Source organism: Impatiens glandulifera, chromosome 2 (genome assembly GCF_907164915.1).
Source record: "Impatiens glandulifera chromosome 2, dImpGla2.1, whole genome shotgun sequence".
In the NCBI taxonomy this organism is placed as follows: domain Eukaryota; kingdom Viridiplantae; phylum Streptophyta; class Magnoliopsida; order Ericales; family Balsaminaceae; genus Impatiens; species Impatiens glandulifera.
In genome coordinates, this window is record NC_061863.1 from 60,699,152 (window position 1) to 60,718,522 (window position 19,371).

At 29.7% G+C, this 19,371-nt stretch overlaps 2 protein-coding genes across 2 annotated transcripts; both read left to right on the plus strand.

The window, feature by feature from the left end:
* Nucleotides 1–3,914: 3,914 nt before the first annotated feature.
* Nucleotides 3,915–4,832, plus strand: LOC124925120 (zinc-finger homeodomain protein 10-like). The gene has a single exon (XM_047465092.1). It carries the CDS (start codon nt 3,915–3,917, stop codon nt 4,830–4,832), a length of 918 nt encoding a protein of 305 aa, XP_047321048.1.
* Nucleotides 4,833–16,306: 11,474 nt separating this feature from the next.
* On the plus strand, nt 16,307–17,221 carry LOC124925121 (zinc-finger homeodomain protein 8-like). Its single transcript, XM_047465093.1, has one exon. It carries the CDS (start codon nt 16,307–16,309, stop codon nt 17,219–17,221), a length of 915 nt encoding a protein of 304 aa, XP_047321049.1.
* The last annotated feature ends 2,150 nt before the right edge of the window (nt 17,222–19,371 follow it).

The window sequence follows — 19,371 nt, forward strand, 5'->3', positions numbered from 1 at the left end:
TTAAACAAAAGTAAATGTAAAATGAACAATTTCAAATAAAATTATGCATACAAAGATATTTAAAACATAGTTAAATGTATAGGAAATATTATACCCATTATCCCTATAATCATTTATTTTATTGAACAGCGATGATTATTTGTCTCTAATTCTGTTGATGATAGGATGAATACATATATATTTTTTTAAATATGCATAATTAAGCTATAATAATATTTTATTATATATAGTATTTATTTTATTAAAATATTGGTTTGACACAACCAATTAGGATAGTTCAAAGGTTAAGAGATTTTTTTAAGTTTCAATTTTTATTAAAAAAAATATCGATTAACATTTTAACTTCATATATTAAAAAAAAAAATTGGCTCGACATTTTAACTTCCTACCTTCAAAAACAAAAATATCAATTCAACTTGTTAACTTTTTATATTAAAATATATATATATTTAGTTTAAAATGTTGTAAATATGAAAATTTGACCTACCCTAATTTATAAATAATATTATTAAATTATAATTATATTAATATAATATTTTGAATTTTTAAATTCAAAATAACTCAAAAATATATTAGAAATCAAATTAGGGTTAATTATTTTGATAAATAAACCCTAATTAAAAATTTAATAAAAAATTCAAAAATAATTTGATGAGGTTAAAATATTGTATTTATTTTACCCAAATTAATCCCAAAAAGGGGTTAAAATTATTTAATTATGATTTTAAACATAATTTATGTATAATTTATGGCTTCAAACAATTAAATAAATACCATAAATTACTCAAAAATACAAAAAATAAAAATAATAAACATAATTTTTATTTTGTTTCCAAAAATATTCAAAAGATCCCAAATTTTGACAAAAAAACGGTTTTAAGAAATTGATCTTAGTAGAGATCGATTGATCGTGATTAGGGTTAGGGTTTTTAATCCCTACAATCATATGAGTTGATTGCAACTTATAGATCATGATTTCATGATTTGTATCAAAAGATATGGAACTTGCAGTTCTTGATCAATTCAAAAACATTCGGTCCTCTTAGACCAAGGCAAATGACCGAGGTTCTTAGACTGAGATCGAGAAACATGACCGAAAATCCTCAGTCTTGACCAAGACTGAGGACCGAGAAAATTGGCATAGGACAGAGACCAATGACGGATGATCTTGAGTTAGGATCGAGACCTAGGACCGGTGTTCTTGAGCAAGGACTAAGGAATCCGACCGAGGATTCTAACCTCGGATTGAGAGGTCTGACCTAGGACCGCGTCTCCTAGGTCCACGATCGAAAAAGCTAAACTTGGGACTAAGCCTCTCAAGCCTAGGACCGAACACATTAAGTTTAGGACCGAAACTTCTCAACCCTAGGATCGAGCCTCCCGAACCCAGGACTGAGCTCTCTAGATCCATGGACCCATGCTCCTGAGCCCTGATCCAGACCACCCCAGTCTAGACCGAGCTTCTCCGTGCCCAAATTGGCATACATGGACCCAGACCCTAGGACTCCAGTCCTAAGGCCTATTTGGTTCCACTTTTTAAAATCAAAAATTATTTTTGTAACTTTGAAACCACAATCTATTTTCAAATAATCCCGAAAGGTCAAGAAATGATATTTTAATATTTTTATGATATTTTCCAAACAAATATTTTGGCTAAGGCCTCGTTTTGAATTTACTTATAAATTTTAACATTTTTCTGATATTTTTTTAGGGTTTTTACTTAATTTATACGCAATCGTAGGTATGCCATATTAAATAATTTTGTACAATTATTTAGCGTAATCTAAAATTGTCCTTGTTTAAGACCTTAGACTACTGATTAAAGAAATAAATGTTATCAATAAATCTTGTAATAGCCAGACTTTATTTTAAAAAATAAAATCGTCTTTTGACGGGCGAGAAGGACAAAGCCCGAAAGTCTTTTCCCGAGCGTAACAAAAAATCGAACACCTTATAGAAACTCTAGTATAAAGTACGTTTATACACGTACCTTTTAATTATTTTTCTAAAATCATTTAGGACTCAGTTTTCAAATAAATAATCTTTAAATTAGTTATGTTTGATTAATTTAAACCGGGTTTTAAACAAATTATTATTTGGTCCCTAAATTGTTAAAATTTGAATAAAATTAATTATTTTTATATGATTAATTTTTAAAACTCCCCGGTATTTTTAAAATCTTTTAAAATAATGTATTTTTTAAAAGATGTCTGACACGTAATCCAAGGTTAAAACGCATCGAACCTCGAGTCACCTTGGATCTTCCCCGTATTGTCATGTGTCATCTAAACACGTGCTAAGCTGCGACAAACCATTCCCAAGAGTTTACAAATGTTAACTTACTAAATTAAAAAAAAAAACATCGGTACGATATTTAAAATCCTAAATTCAAAAAAAATATTATCGATTGAAAATTTTAATCATGTTTTAAATGATAAAATAATAATTAATTTGTTTGAAAAAACATTAAAAAACAAAATTAGGAATTAAAATTCCGATTGAAATTTGACAACTATAAAATTACTATAAACTAAATTCCATTGTAATTATAATTCTAGTTTTATTGCTAATTTCAGGATTACTAAACACACTCACCCTATAATCACCCTTCAAGATTTATTTTTAGGTCAAACACTCAATTTATTTGTGAAACATATACAAAAATTATTAAGATAAAAATATGATTTATAGGCATTTTTAAATTGAGTAGTCCATAAATATTATTTATAAAAAGGTTTGGATTAATTCATAAATAATTTGAATATATAAACATTTTTAATTTGAACTAACAAAATTTTCTAAGCAAGGATTTGGATATTTTCATATTAAACTAAAATCGTCTTCGACCTCCACTCAACAATTTAGATGTGTTTGTTAAAAGTTTATAGATAATCACTCTTATTAAAAATTATCACTTTTATAAAACAAGACACTCAAAACAAAACAAGTTTTGCATATAAGTTTTAAAAATAACTAATTTAATGATAAATGACAAAAATATCCATGATTTATTCGCCATTGTTAACTTCTTTGAGGCTATTTGAGTAATTTCTAAATCATTTATGGCACTCTAATTATTACACCAACTACTTTAAAAATGAGATTAAGTGAATTGATTCTCTAAATTGATTAATGTAAAAAAATATACTTATATATTATATACCTTTTTATAATCATATATTTTTAAATATAATAATATATATTATATTACAAAGTAGTAAAATCTCTTTAATAAATATATTCTAGCAAATCAAAATTAAAAATGTAAATTTCAGAGATAAATAGTTAAATAATTGAAAAGTTTCACAATATTATATAAATATATTTAAAAGTTGAATTAAATGAAGAATTATTTTTTAAATCTTATACGCATAAATTTCTCACGGAAATTATTGAGATTTTACATATTCATGTTAAATACATCAACGCTTAAAGATAGGACGCTAGAATTAAAATTCTCTTTATTTAATATAATAATTTATTTAGGAAATAAAGTAACATAATCTCATGATGACATAATTCCTTAAAGAGATTACATCAAATTTATTTTAAAATTAATATTTTCTTGTGTATACATATCTAATTTGAGTATAAAACTATTAATATAATATTTAAAAATAAACTAAAATTCATTAAAAAAATATAAATTATGTAGATAGATGTAAAAAATTAATTTAATAACTACATTAAATATTAAGATCATGTTTATTAATATTTTATAATCTTAAAATATGAGTAAAAGACATAAAGTTGTAAAAGTGTAAACCCCCAACGCTCATTGGGGTCAAGAATTTATCCCAAGTCTTGACATCTCTGGTTATAAAAGAAAATTACTAGTGGTAAACATTCACAATCACAAGAAAAAACCCAGTCTTTTCTTCTTCTTCTTCTTCTTCTTCATTCACCATTCAGCCATGGATAATTCCAGGACCCCCACCGTTGTCAATTCCCCTGATTCTGAAACAGAGACTCCGATCGGGTCCCATCCAAGCAGGTCAATTCCAATCAACAGAGGCGTCCTCAGACGCCTCCCGTCTATCTCTCTCCGTCATCGGTCGCCATCTCTGCTGCCCAGGTCTGCCGACGAAGTCATCTACAAGGAATGCCAGAAGAACCACGCCGCCGCCATGGGCGGCCTCTCCCTGGACGGCTGCGGTGGTTACATTGCACCCCTCTCTGCTGACCCATCAAACCCCATCACTCTGAAATGCATGGTCTGTGACTGCCACCGTAACTTCCACCGCTGTGAAAAGGATGACTCCCCGGCGCCGGAGTATGTTCTCCTTGGCCACCACCAGCCTGCGCCGCTGCGTAGCCACGGCAGTCATCTGAACCCCAACCCCGACTCTCCTCCTCCTCCTCCGCCGCCCAATTCATCCTCCTATTACCACCACCCACCGGCCCCTCACACTGCTCTGTCTCTTAACTCTGCTCGTCCTACTGATAACCGCCCATCTGAAGTGGCGGTGCCCGTGCAGGTTGTTAGTTTCTCCGCCGATTTCAGCAGGAAGCGGCACAGGACGAAATTCAGCTGTGAGCAGAAAGTGAAGATGCAGGAACTTGCTGAGAAGTTGGACTGGAGGATGCAGAGGAGTGAGGAGGACCTGATCGAAACTTTCTGTCGTGATGTTGGTGTGGAGAGGAGTGTGTTTAAGATCTGGATGCATAACAATAAGACCACATTGGGGAAGAGAGGTGCAGCTGGAAATGGTGTGGCTTTGGGCACTGAAATCACCAACAGCCTCATGATCGAGGGAAACAATGATGACATTACTAGCCCTCATCATGAAAATGTGGCTAATGGGTCTTCGTCTTCTTCGTCTGAGCATTAAAACAAATTATTGTTATCAGGGCATAAGCAATATTAGGTAATAGGAAGTAATGGAATAATAAAAAGAAACAATGAAATAGTAGATGTAATAGTTGCTCATTTGTCTTTCCCAATTACGTACTATGCAAGTGTAGGATCTCATGTATCTGATCTAGAACAAGAGAATTTTGATAATCTCCAAGCGTAGTGTTTGAGTTCAGATATATCCTTTCTTTCTCTGCTCATCTACTCCAGTAGGAATGATTCGCGAGAAATATACAACTATTTCGGTACTTATATAAACATTCGGTTAAATATCAAATAAATAAATATATATATAATAATAATAAATTGTACACTATCCGATTATCACACTATCAAAATACGTCATAATAATAACATTATGAATAATACGTATCGGTCAACTACGATAATTAAAAGTTCGACAATTTATCAACAACTAGATAGTGCACCAAAAAATAATTTGAATGATAACCAAATATGTAGGTCTGTAATATCAGCCGCATCAATCCAAACATGTCAACAATTACCCATGTACTCGAACATCACCCAATTAATCACAGTCATACTCAGGGCCGACCCTGGGTAAGCCCAGCAAACCCACAGGCTAGGACAGTACAGTCCAGTCCTTAGGGTAACCCATTTAATAAAAATAAAAATTATATTTGATTAAATTTATTGAGATTTTCAAACATTATAGTGTATAGTAGAGTAGTTTTGAAGTAGAAAAATTATTAGTTTTATTTGGTCATGTGTTCAAAACTTACTCTTAGCAAAAAAAATAATTAACCTCTTTTCTATTTTCGTCTGGGCAGCCTAAAATATAGGACCGACACTACTCACTCCACAAAATACTTCAAATACTAGTCACATCGACAATGCAAAAATAAGTGAGTTATCGATTCAACATTTTCGTGACACATACGACAACGATTAGCCATAATACAACTTTTTATAATGCACATATTATCCGTTAAAATTTCACCGTGAATAACGCTTCATCCAAATAACGAGATCTTGATGAAATCTTTGATTCCCAAAAAAATTCCAATAAAAATTATATATAATCATCTTAGCGAACAATTTGTAGCAATGCTCCACATGGATATTATCCATATATTTTGACAACGCATAGCGTCTTGTTTAAATGGTGACACTTGTTTTTGTGTCCTACCAAAAAAGTAAAACTCTATTATGGGACAAAGTCTCTATAATATTTAATCTCCATTTATTTCTAATTTGGTTAGCGAAACCACTAGACTAAGGATCAAACATTTTCTTAACTATGATATTTCTACATATATATATTAATATATATTAATGAAAGTAATCTCAAGATGCGAATTACTTGTATTTTTAAGAAATAATTTGATTTAAAAAAAATGTCTCAAGCATTAAGGTTAAAGGTCAAGGAACAATAGAAGGCTCCTTCCTTCTAATCCCTTTCAGGTCATGCTATTTTGTTAGAATAAATGAGTCTCATTTTGTTAGAGTATTTATGACCAGTTCTTAAAACTTGAAGTATATATATATATATTATTGTAAATTCTCCTACCATAATGTAGTACTCATTTTTTTATCATTTTGTGTAAAAAGGTCGGATTGTTTAATGAGTATTAATTTATTATATATATATAGACACTAATAATTTATGACTTACAAATGAACTATTTCTAATATTATTATTGATTTTCTAATATTTTAATATTAATTCTCTGATATTTTAAATATTTAAACTATTTTTTTAATTGAAACAAATCAATATCTATGTACAAATAATATTTGTAAAATAAGTAATATTAGTCATTTTATACTCATTCATTAGTAAAATGCTAATAGCAACATTTCTTCGTATCCGTCTTTATTGACTTTATTGATCATTGACCGAAAGAAAATATAATTATCCAAATACATGGAACAACTGAAACAACAGGAAAATTAGAAGCTTTGGATCAATTACCGATGACTTTTAACTTTTATCGACCTTTATTTTTGTCATAATTTCCTTCTGCCCTTTTATTCATTTTTTTATCGAATAGCCACGGATTACTCAACATGGCTAATTCCCTTGGTGGTGGGATGAATTAAATTTATATTGAAGTGGATATGAGAAGTACATATTTTTTTATATCTAATTTTCTATATGCATAATTAAACTATAATGATATTTTACTATGATATTGACCTTTCTTTGAGATAAGTACATTCTTTCTTAAATCTCATTTTATATCCACATAGGTGAATCACTCATCTAAATCTGCATTTTCACACAAGGAAATAATTGCATTCTTTTGCAAATGATATTGAGAGTCATTTTTTTCTTTCAAATTAAAAATATTGAGAATATATGTCATTTTGATCATATATTTTTTTTGAGTGTAATCACTCTTCAAAATTATTTTTTAGGTATATAAAACATATACAAAATCATTAAGATCAAAATATGATTTATAGACATTTCTAACTTGAGTTGTTTATATAGATTATTTTAAAAAATGCTGGTTTAGTTCATAAATAATTTGGATTTATAAACATCTGCAATTTGAATGAACAAAGTATTCTAATAAAGGATATGCATATTTACGTATTAAATAATTAAAACCGTCGTCCACTTCCACTCAACGATTTAGTCGTGTATATTAAATCTATAGATAATCACTTTTATAAAAGGAGATTCACTTTTATAATACCGAAACATAAAACAAGTTTTTCATACAAGTTTTAAAAATTAGTTGTTATCAAAGACTAAAATATCCACGATTGAGGTGATTTGAGTAATTTATCAATCATTGATTGCACTCTCATTATTACACTAATTACTTCAAAATTAGATTTTGAGAGAATGAATCTCTTAATTGATTAATACAAAATATATAGATATATATTATATTTTTCATTATGCATAAATATATTAAATTTAATAATATATATTATATTATAAAGTTGTAAAATCTCTTTAATAAATATATTTTAACAATTCAAAATGTAAAATTTAGATAAAAATAAATAAATAATTGGAAATTTTAACTACATTTCATATATTGTATAAATATATATTTCAAAATTTTATTAATTGAAAAAATGCTTATAAATCTTTTAATTTGACTTTTTATCGAAATTATTTAAATTTTACTGATTATATTGTCAAAGTGTGTGAGCTCTTCTATGTATCTCTTAGATAAAAGTATGTGAACAACTATTAGTCTCTTTTCAAATATAATATTTTATTTACCAAAAAAAAAATGTAACACAATGACCACTTACTACCTCAATCAAATATATAATTTGAAAATGATATTTATCAAAGTTTTGGGAAAAAGAATAGCTAATATATAGTGACTGTAATTATAGTAATAACAATAGTTTGTTTCTGCCACCATTCCTCTCATTTTATAATTTGGGATCATAGATAATACATGATCTTGTTTTAAATTCTTCCTTCTATATTTATTTTTTTGTTTATTTTTTTTATTAAAATTGTTTTTTATACATTTATTTCTATTTTAAATCACTTCTTATACATTTATTTTTGTTTGAATTTATACCATAAATATCTAAAATATTTTTAAATGTTAGAAATTCGTTAATTTGTGTTAAAAATATACATAAATTCCTCTCATACATGATATATCCATTTATTTTATTTTTTAAGTTTATTTTTTATTCTTTAATTTTATTCTCAAACGATGACGCATATGCTCTGTATTCATTTCTAAACAACGATTTTTCGAACTAAGACAATGACAAAGTTGTTACTTATTCGTTTCCTCCATATTTACATAGTGTGTTAGTGTTGTGCCTTCAAAATCATCTCTAAATAAAGAATATTGGCGTTAAAAGAGAGAAAAAAAAATGTTCGATATTTATATAGTTAAAATATAAATAATATGATAAAAATTACAAAAATACAAAATTTTTAATATATTTGAATATGTTAGCTAGACAAGACTTGCACAAAAAAATGGGGATATATTCTAGAGAATGAATAAAATTTAATTTTAAAAAAAAATTAGTTTATTAGTCCAAATATGTTTTAATCAAAATCTAAGAAATACAGTATAGTTGGAATCTTAGGCGGTCAATGCTATTAAATTGGTTATCAAGAAGATTTAAATTTCGATAATAGAATAAAAAAAATTATACTTGGAATTATACTTTTTTATTTTGTAGTGCTTAAATTTTTTTAACGATTTCAAACAAAAATTAAATATAAAAAGAATAATTTCAAACAAAAGTAAATGTAATGATCAATTTCAAACAAAATTATGTATATTAAGATATTTAAAATATAGTTTAATGTATAGGAAATATTATACTCATTATTCCTATAATTTCATTTATTTTATTGAATAGCTACAGATAATTCGTCGCTAATTCTTTGAATGATTGGATGAATACTTATATTTTTTTTTTTAAGAGAAATGATATTCTCAACGAAGGGTTAGCGAAAATAAAGTCACGAATACTACGTGGCCTTGCCAGCTAGGAGAGAAAAAAAAATAAAAAAAAATAAAAAAAATTAAAACGTTTCAGTTTCATAATTAAACTATAATAATATTTTGCTATTATATATTATATTTGACAAAATCTCATTCTTTATCTAAATAATTGAATCACTCATCTGAATCTCCACTATCAGATAAGGGAATAATTGCATTTTTTTTAAATGATAATGAGAATTCTTTTTTTCTTTTAAACTAATTTTATCGGAACATTGGTCATTTTATATATATATATATATATATATATATATATATATATATATATATATATATATATATTTTAGGGTATGTTTGGATGAGTGTAATTGGAATTAGTAATGGAATTTCAATTATAATTTCATGAAAATTGGTATTAAATTACAATTCAATTCCTATGTTTGAGAAAACTATATATACTTGTAATTCAATCACAATTCATATATGTTGATAAAATGAAATATAATAAAAATTAGTTTTAATATATATTATCAATTTTATTAAAATATTGGTTTGACACAACCAATTAAAATAGCTTAAGGGTCAAAAGATTTTTTTAGGTTTCGATTTTCATTAAAAAAAATCGGTTAACATGTTAACTTCATATATTAAATAAATATTGGCTTGACATTTTAACTTCCTAAATTCAAAAACAAAAATATCAATTAAACATGTTAACTTCTTAAATTAAAATGTTATGATTGACTTCAACAATAGAAGGGGGGGTTAAATATTGTTGAATTAGTCTTGACTTTCTATGCGATTTTAATCCTGTTAGAGATTAAAATATATTTTTATTATTCAACAAATTGTCGCAAACTCTTGAACGTATTCAAGTGTGGAAATGATTGTTAGATTTGAAGCGACAAATACAAGAAAGTTAGATGCAATAAGGAAATAACACCAAAGTTTTATGGATGTTTAGAGATAATACTCTTACGTCACTCATTCTTCGGTTTTCAGAAAGATTCAATTAGAAAACTTTGGTTTGTATAGCGTCTACACAAACCTAGTCAGAACCCATGACTTTACAGCTGTCTGTTCTGAACTTCTAACTATCACTCTGTTGAACAGACAACGTTCTGTTCAACTTACAATAATGAGTAAACTCTCAGATATTACAGTGAATTAACTATCAGCTTAGCGTAAGTGAAATACATAATACACTTAGAACAGATGAGCTAGAGAGAGAGTAATTTGACCAAGAGTTGTGAAGCTTGTTCTTTTTAAAAACTTGTTCGTTCGAAGGACTCAGTAACTAGTTCGTCGTTGTACTCTAGAGCTTTTTTATATTGAAGCGTAGCAACGGTCGACTCTGACTTTTGGATACGTGAATTGACCAGGAAGATTCATTGTACCGAAAATCCAGATATTTAGGGATCCACCGTTCAGAAATCCAGAGATCCGCTGTTGAGAAATCCAGGGATTCAACGTTGTACTTTGATGTTCTTTTATATTGAAGTGTAGCAACGGTCGAATCTCATTCGTAGATACGTGTCGATTTTCTAGTGGTTGTATGTTAGGTGGCAGTCTACTGTTATCGTAACACGACTGTTTACATAACACTATTGTTGGCTTCTTCAGACGGCTGTTAGCGCTAGGCAGCTGTCAACGCTTCTTCAAACTGATGTTGAAGCAAGTTGTCTGTTCGCGCTTTTTCAGGTTGATGTTGAAGCAAGTCGTCTGCTCGTGCTTCTTCAACTCTATTGTTTGAAGCAAGTTGTTTGTTCGCGCTTTTTAGGATGATGCTGAAGCATGTCGTCTTCTCGTGCTTCTTCAACTCTATTGTTTGAAGCAAGTCGTCTATTGAAGCAAGGCGTATGATGCGCTTCTTCAAGTCTGCTATTGACGCAAGGCGTCTGTTGAAGCAAAGCGTCTGCTCACGCTTCTTCAAGTCTGTTGTTGACGCAAGGTGTCTATTGAAGCAAGGCGTCTACTTCTTTAGATTGTTGTTGATGTAAGCATGTTGTCAGCGCTTTCTCAACTCTGTTGTTGAAGTAAGCATGTTGTCAGCACTTTCTCAACTCTATTGTTGAAGTAAGTCTGTTGTCAGCGTGTTGAAGACAACTTTGTTGTTGGCAACCCTACTACCAACGCACGCGTCTTCAGCTTTGCTTACATCAGCTCTGCAAATCGCGCTTTCGGCTCATAACATTTGCATAACTTAGTTTTATTCAATTATCAGCGCATCATCAAAACTATGTCGTATTGATTTTCCTAAGTTCAATTAAATCGTTTTTCTTAATTCAACTTAATTAATGATTCTCGTATAATATTTTTGTTAGAAAAATCAAGATAGTTAATTTATTAAGAGAAAATTAACTATCCAAAGAACTTAATCAATTCTTAACTATATGTGCAGGAACAGCTTCAACCGAATCGGCTAAATCCGTCAACTAGACCAGCTAAACCGAAATGCTCAACTTGACTCATCAACTCGGTTAAACAAAATCGACTCAATCATCACATCCGCAGTAATCCGAATCGGCTTAACCTCAGATTCGGCTAGAGTTGCAAACTTATAATATTCGGGTAACTCAACGTATTAAAGATCCTAAAGCCAATGGGAATATCACTCAAAGCTATGGAAAATCTGAAGATAATGTAATGAATATTCATTGGGAATATATGCAGAAGAAGGATCTGAAATAAGGCATGCGGAAATCTAACGATTACGGATTTTATCCAAGTCCACAAGCAACCCTCACGATACAGGTGGTCGCCTAATGCATGGTTGTCATGTGTACAAAAGGCAAATCATGCATGCTACCTACTCTGACCGGCTCGGCTACCTATGACCAATCAACTCAAGAGAGAGAAATATGATCGTTGTCATATTTCCCATATTAAAGGAAGCCAAAGCATTGAAGAAACACGAGGGCATCTACCTTGAAAAAGCAATCTGAAACATACGGAATTCATACAATTCTCTTGATCAAAGTGAAACATTTGTAAACATTCCATAGTAAAAGTGTATTACATGACCGTGTGAGTGTTGTAAAGTGAACGACGAGCAGTAAATAAGACTCGATCGTATTGTGTTGTTAAATATTCCATTAGTAAATATCCTTCTCACTGTTTGAGAAGAAGGGGTGACGTAACAGAGTTTGCTCCGAACATTCATAAAAATTTGTGTTTTGTGTTCTTCATTTACTTTCTGTCACTAAACTAACCGAACCGACTTTCCCCCACTCCAACCGAATCGAATCATTATATATATATTTATTCCCACCGAACAGATTTTACTTCACTTCAACCGATTTCTTCATACTACCTTCCTTAACTGAATCGTGTGCGTTTACTTCAGGTTGAAACTGACATTTCCGCCCTTGAACTCGGTTCAAGAGTCTGTGACAACCTGCGTAGTGTTAAGAACGGTTCTAATCTCTAACCGGATTAGTGACAATTGGTGTGTGTTGTAAGCGATCCCCTTTAGCCGGACCCCGGTCCATTATCGATGATCCCGATCCTAACAATCTTTAATTAAATAATTTTCCATTTTTCTTTATTTAGCTTAATCTAACCTAAAATATATATATATATATATATATATATTTCAAATTGTGTAAACATGAAAATTTGACATATCGTAATTTATAAATAATATTATTAAATTATAATAATATTAAAATAATATTTTGAATTTTTAAATTCAAAATAATCTAAAAGTAGATTAAATATCAAATTAGGGTTAATTATTTTGATAATTAAACCATAATTAAAAAAATTAATTAAAAAATCAAAAATAATTTGAGGTTAAAATATTGTATTTTTTTAATCAAATTAATCCCAAAAAGATGTTGAAATTATTTAATTAAGATTTTAAACATAAATTATAATTTATGGCTTAAAACAATTAAATAAATACCCAAAATACCAAAAAATAAAATAATAAACATAATTTTTATTATGTTTCTAAAAATATCAAAAGATCCCAAATTTTGACTTAAAACGGTTTTAAGAAATTGATCTTAGTAGAGATCAATTGATCGTGATTAGGGTTAGGGCTTTTAATCCCTACAATCATATGAGTTGATTGCAATTTACAAATCATGATTTTATGATCTGTATCAAAAGATATGGAACCTGCAATTCTTGATCAATTCAAAACACTCAGTCCTCTTGGACCAAGACAAAGGACCGAGATTCTTAGACTGGGACCGAAAAACAAGACAAAAATCATCGATCCTGGCCAAGACCGAGGACCAAGACCAATGACCTATGTTCTTGAGTCAGGATCGAGACCTTGGACCGATGTTTTGAACAAGGACTAAGGAATCCGACCAAGGATTCTAACTTCGAACCGAGAGGTCTGACTTGGGACCGAGCCTCCTAGGTCCACGACCGAGAAAACTAGACTTGGGACTAAGCCTCCCAAGCCTAGGATCGAGCACATTAAGTTTAGGATTGAGCCTTCGAAACCCTAAGACCGAGTAGTCCGAGTTTAGGACTGAGCCTCCCAAACCTATGATTGAGCCCTTCGGATCCATGGACCCACGCTCTTGAGCCCTGATGCAGACCACCTTGGTCTAGATCGAGCTCGTTCGAGCCCCTTCGAACCCAGATCAGCAAAAACGGACCTAGACCTTAGGACTCTGGTCCTAAGGCCTGTTTGGTTCCACTTTTCAACTAAATTATTTTTGTAATTTTGGAACCCCAATCCATTTTCAAATAATTCCGAAAAGTCAAGAAATGCTATTTTAATATTTTCATGATATTTCCCAAACAAATATTTTGATTAAGACTCGTTTGGAATTTATTTTTAAATTTTAACAGTTTTCGGATATTTTTCAGGGTTTTTACTCAATCTTATATCAATGCAATTGTAGGTGCGCCCTTTTAAATAATTTTGTACAATTATTTATGTAATCTAAATTTATCCTTATTAGGACCACTAGACTACTAAATAATGGAAATAAATATTATCAATAAATCTTGTAATATCTAGACTTTACTTTAAAAAATAAAATTGTCCTTTGACGGACTCGAAAGACATAGCGTGAAAGACTTTGCTGAGCGTAACAAAAAACTGAACCCCTTATAGAAATTATGGTATAAAGTACGTTTATACATGTACAATTTACTGATTTTTCTAAAATCGTTTAATGACTTTGTTTTCAAATAAATAATCTTTTAAATTAGTTATGTTTGATTAATTTAAACTATGTTTTAAACAAATTATTATTTGGTCCCAAATTATTAAAATTTGAATAAAATTAATTATTTGTATATGATTAATTTTTAAAACTCGTAGATATTTTCAAAATCTTTTAAAATAATGTTTTTTTTTAAATGTCTTACACGCAAACCAAGGTTGAAACGCGTCAAATCACGAGTCACTTTAGGTCTCCCCGTATTGCCATGTGTCATCCAAACACGTGCTAAGCTGCGAGGGGACCATTCTCATGGGTTACAAATTTTAACTTACTAAATTAAAAAAAAAATATCGGTTTCATATTTTTAACATCCTAAATTCAAAAAAAAAATATTATCGATTGAAAACTTTAATCATGTTTTAAATGATAAAATAATAATTTATTTTGTTTAAAAAATTATGGAATTCTAATTCTAATGTCATTTCAGTATTACGGAATACAAGAACGTACACGATGCCACAATACTAAGCAATGTTAGGTATAATATATATGATTTATTTTTAGGTCAAACACTTAATTTATTTTTGAAACATATACAAAATTATTGAGATAAAAATATGATTTATAGACATTTTTAACTTGAGTAGTACATATATATTATTTAAAAAAAGGTTTGGATTAGTTCATAAATAATTTAGATATATAAACATTTTTAGTTCATTTATTTGGATATATAAACATTTTTAATTTGAACTAACAAAGTTTTCTAAGTGAGGATTTAGATATTTTCGTATTAAACTAAAACCGAACTGTAGTCGACATCCACTCAACAATTTAAACGTATTTGTTAAATGTTTACCGATAATCACTCTTATTAAAAAGGATCACTTTTATAAAACAAGACACTCAAAACAAGTTTAGCATACAAGTTATAAAAAATAACTGAATTAATGATAAAATTAAAATGTTCATGATTTATTCGTCATTGTTAACTTCTTTGATTTAAGTAATTTCCGAATCATTTATCGCAGTCTCATTGTTACACCAACTACTCTAATATGAGATTGAGTGAATCAATTCACTAAATTAATTAATATAAAAAAAATATACTTATCTATTATACCTTTTTATAATCATGTATTTCTTAAACTTAATAATATATATTATATTACAAAGTAGTAAAATCTCTTTAATAAATATATTCTAACAAATCAAAATAAAAAATGTAAATTTCAGAGATAAGTAATTAAATAATTGGAAAGTTTAACAATATTTTATATATTTTATAAATATATTTAAAAGTTGAATTAAATAAAAAAAACTTTTAAATCTTATGTAACTTTCTAAAAAATTATTGAGATTTTATAAATTATAATTTTAAATACGTCAACGTCAACGCTTAGAGATAAAGCGCGTCAACTAAATTTTTTTTAATTTAATATAATAATTTATTAAGGAAAAAAAAGTAACATAATCTTATATTATAAGAATGATATAATTCCTTAATGAGATTACATCAAATTCATTAAAAAATATATATATATTTGTATATACTTATCTAATTTGAGTATAAAACTATTAATATAATATTTGAAAATAAACTAAAAGTCATAAAAATATAAATTATGTAGATAGATGTAGAAAATTAATTTAATAACTATATTAAATATTAAGATCATGTTAAAATTAGTTTATTAATATTTTATAATCTTAAAAATTGAGTAAAAGACAAAAAGGTGTAAAAGTGTAAACCCCCAACGCTCACTTGGGTCAAGAATTTAACCCCAAGTCTTGAAATCTCTGGTTATAAAAGAAAATTACTAGTGGTAAACATTCACATCACATTCACAATCAAAAAAAAAAACAGTCTTTTCTTCTTCTTCTTCATTCACCATTCAGCCATGGATAATTCCAGGACCCCCACCATTGTCAATTCCCCTGATTCTGAAACAGAGACTCCGATCGGGTCCCATCCAAGCAGGTCAATTCCAATCACAAGAGGCAGACGCCTCCCGTCTATCTCTCTCTGTCATCTGTCGCCATCTCTGCTGCCCAGGTCTGCCGACGAAGTCATCTACAAGGAATGCCAGAAGAACCACGCCGCCGCCATGGGCGGCCTCTCCCTGGACGGCTGCGGTGGTTACATTGCACCCCTATCTGCTGACCCATCAAACCCCATCACTCTGAAATGCATGGTCTGTGACTGCCACCGTAACTTCCACCGCTGTGAAAAGGATGACTCCCCGGCGCCGGAGTATGTTTTCCTTGGCCACCACCAGCCTGCGCCGCTGCGTAGCCACGGCAGTCATCTGAACCCCAACCCCGACTCTCCTCCTCCTCCTCCTCCGCCGCCCAATTCATCCTCCTATTACCACCACCCACCGGCCCCTCACACTGCTCTGTCTCTTAACTCTGCTCGTCCTACTGATAACCGCCCATCTGAAGTGGCGGTGCCCGTGCAGGTTGTTAGTTTCTCCGCCGGTTGCAGCAGGAAGCGGCACAGGACGAAATTCAGCTGTGAGCAGAAAGAGAAGATGCAGGAACTTGCTGAGAAGTTGGACTGGAGGATGCAGAAGAGTGAGGAGAACCTGATCGAAACTTTTTGTCGTGATGTTGGTGTGGAGAGGAGTGTGTTTAAGGTCTGGATGCATAACAATAAGACCACATTGGGGAAGAGAGGTGCAGCTGGAAATGGTGTGGCTTTGGGCACTGAAATCACCAACAGCCTCATGATCGAGGGAAACAATGATGACATTACAAGCCCTCATCATGAAAATGTGGCTAATGGGTCTTCGTCTTCTTCGTTTGAGCATTAAAACAAATTATTTTTATGGCATAAGCAATATTAGGTAATAGGAAGTAATGGAATAATAAAAAGAAACAATGAAATAGTAGTTGTAATAGTTGCTTATTTGCCTTTCCCAATTATTAATAAAAGAAAATATTTGACTTCTTTTTTATTTTATCAATTATAACTTATATGGTTAAAATTTTATAATTTTCACCTATACTAAACTAAGGTAGTTGAAGTAATTAGAGCAGTGGTTGGAGTGATTAGAGTGATTTCATGATTTTCAAGAAATCAAACATCACCAATTTAAAAAACATTAAATTTAAGTGGGTACTTTTAACTTGTTTAATTGACCTTATTATATATAATAATAATTAAAAAATCAAACAGTTTAATGTATAATATATAAAAGAATTGACATTTTATGAATGAATTAATGTGGACCTTTTGAAAGGTCCAACCTGCAAAGAAAGACGGCTGTTGTGGTCCCATTTGAAATTTTGAATTCCATGCAATTTAATAAACCTAATAAATTAATTAATTCTTAAGAATTTTCCATATTTTATAATATAAAAGAGTGGGTAATAGCTGGAAATGAGTGAAATTTTGTACAGTGGCTTTAAGGATGCTATCAGTTACTCTTTAATGATAGTCAAGTGCTTTTCCTCTCTTACACACTTGTTAACATCCACAATATCAAATAGCCACCTACATTCATAAAACTATCATAATTACTCTTTAATTTATATTCTTAATTTAAGAAATTTGAATCATAGTTTGTTTTCTTCTTTTAACATATGACTAACACTTTATTATTGGTGAGTATTTAATTTAAGTCATTTAGTCAAAGTATAGGTCAACAACTAAACATAATATATTTGAAAATATAAACTATTAATGCAGTAGATAAACAAGATCGTCAAAATCTATTAAAAGATAATTTCAAGATAAATATTTATAAATTATTGTTATTTATTATTACTTTTATTGGCGCGTGTCAAATTTATATAAAATTTACACTTATCTAAACTAATTAAATATTTAAATTCAATTTAAGTATTTTTTATTTTAAAAGATGAAACATTTAATTATCTACAATTTGTAAATATCAAAAAATTATTAAAAAATGTATCAAATAAAAAATATTTAAAATAAATTATGACAAGACTTGTTATGAGGCCAGCCTAGAGACAAATCCAACAATTCCCTGGGCTAAGCCAGATCCAACAACACTAGGGGCAGTCCATTTATTTATTTATTGTTTTTCTCTAACATGTAAGCTAAGGATATCAATAAGTAATGCTACATATTCTTTAACATTTATTTGATAAATAAGTAATATATTAAGCTAAGAATATCATCTTTAATTGGACAATGATCCTTTTGTTGTTTAACCGATGATCATCATATGAACAAATAAGAGCTATGCATTTATAACATGACAAATATATACATGCTTATAACATCGGTTTTTATGTACTGTCGGCATAGAGTTGTCAATACCGACATTAATAAAGACGTCGATAGATATCATCCGTCGGCTTTGACCCGAATATGACGATTTTTCAGGCTGTGGGTATTTTTGGTTATGATCCTTTTTTACTAGTAAAGAATATTAGAGTTGTTACAAATATATAATGAAAAATATTTTTTAAAATAGTAATAATACTAAGTATTTGATTAAGTTTTAAAATAATATAATTTATGGAGCAAAAAACAAATGAGTTGGCAACCACTAGTAATTATGCACAAAGACTTTTATATAAATACAATATTTTCCTCTCCAAAATTATGACTTCAAATTTTCATGACAATTAAAAAAGAAAAGAAAAATAGTGTATCTTAACATTTGATTTTAACTGAAATTCCTATTATTAACCATGTGCCCTCTAACAGGGAGGGAGGGCACAAGGGACACATGAGAATTTTGGCATAGGGGATCCTAACTGCTTGTTTCTTATCTTCACATCAGCTCAAGAGACTCTAATTTGTTTTAGCATCCTTAATATTACATTCTTCTCATTTATATCATCTTTGGCTCATTGGATATTAGCCCTACAACAAGCTTAGAGAAATTTTTTGTTCACTTTTTATTTTATTTGGCATTTGATGATTAAGGTATGATAATAGATTATTTAGGGTTTTTAAGGCTAAATCAGGGTAGGAGATGAGGGA

Coding starts and splice junctions, on each gene's coding strand:
- LOC124925121 (XM_047465093.1), top strand. CDS start 16,307: ATGGATAATTCCAGGACCCCCACCATTGTCAATTCCCCTGATTCTGAA.
- LOC124925120 (XM_047465092.1), top strand. CDS start 3,915: ATGGATAATTCCAGGACCCCCACCGTTGTCAATTCCCCTGATTCTGAA.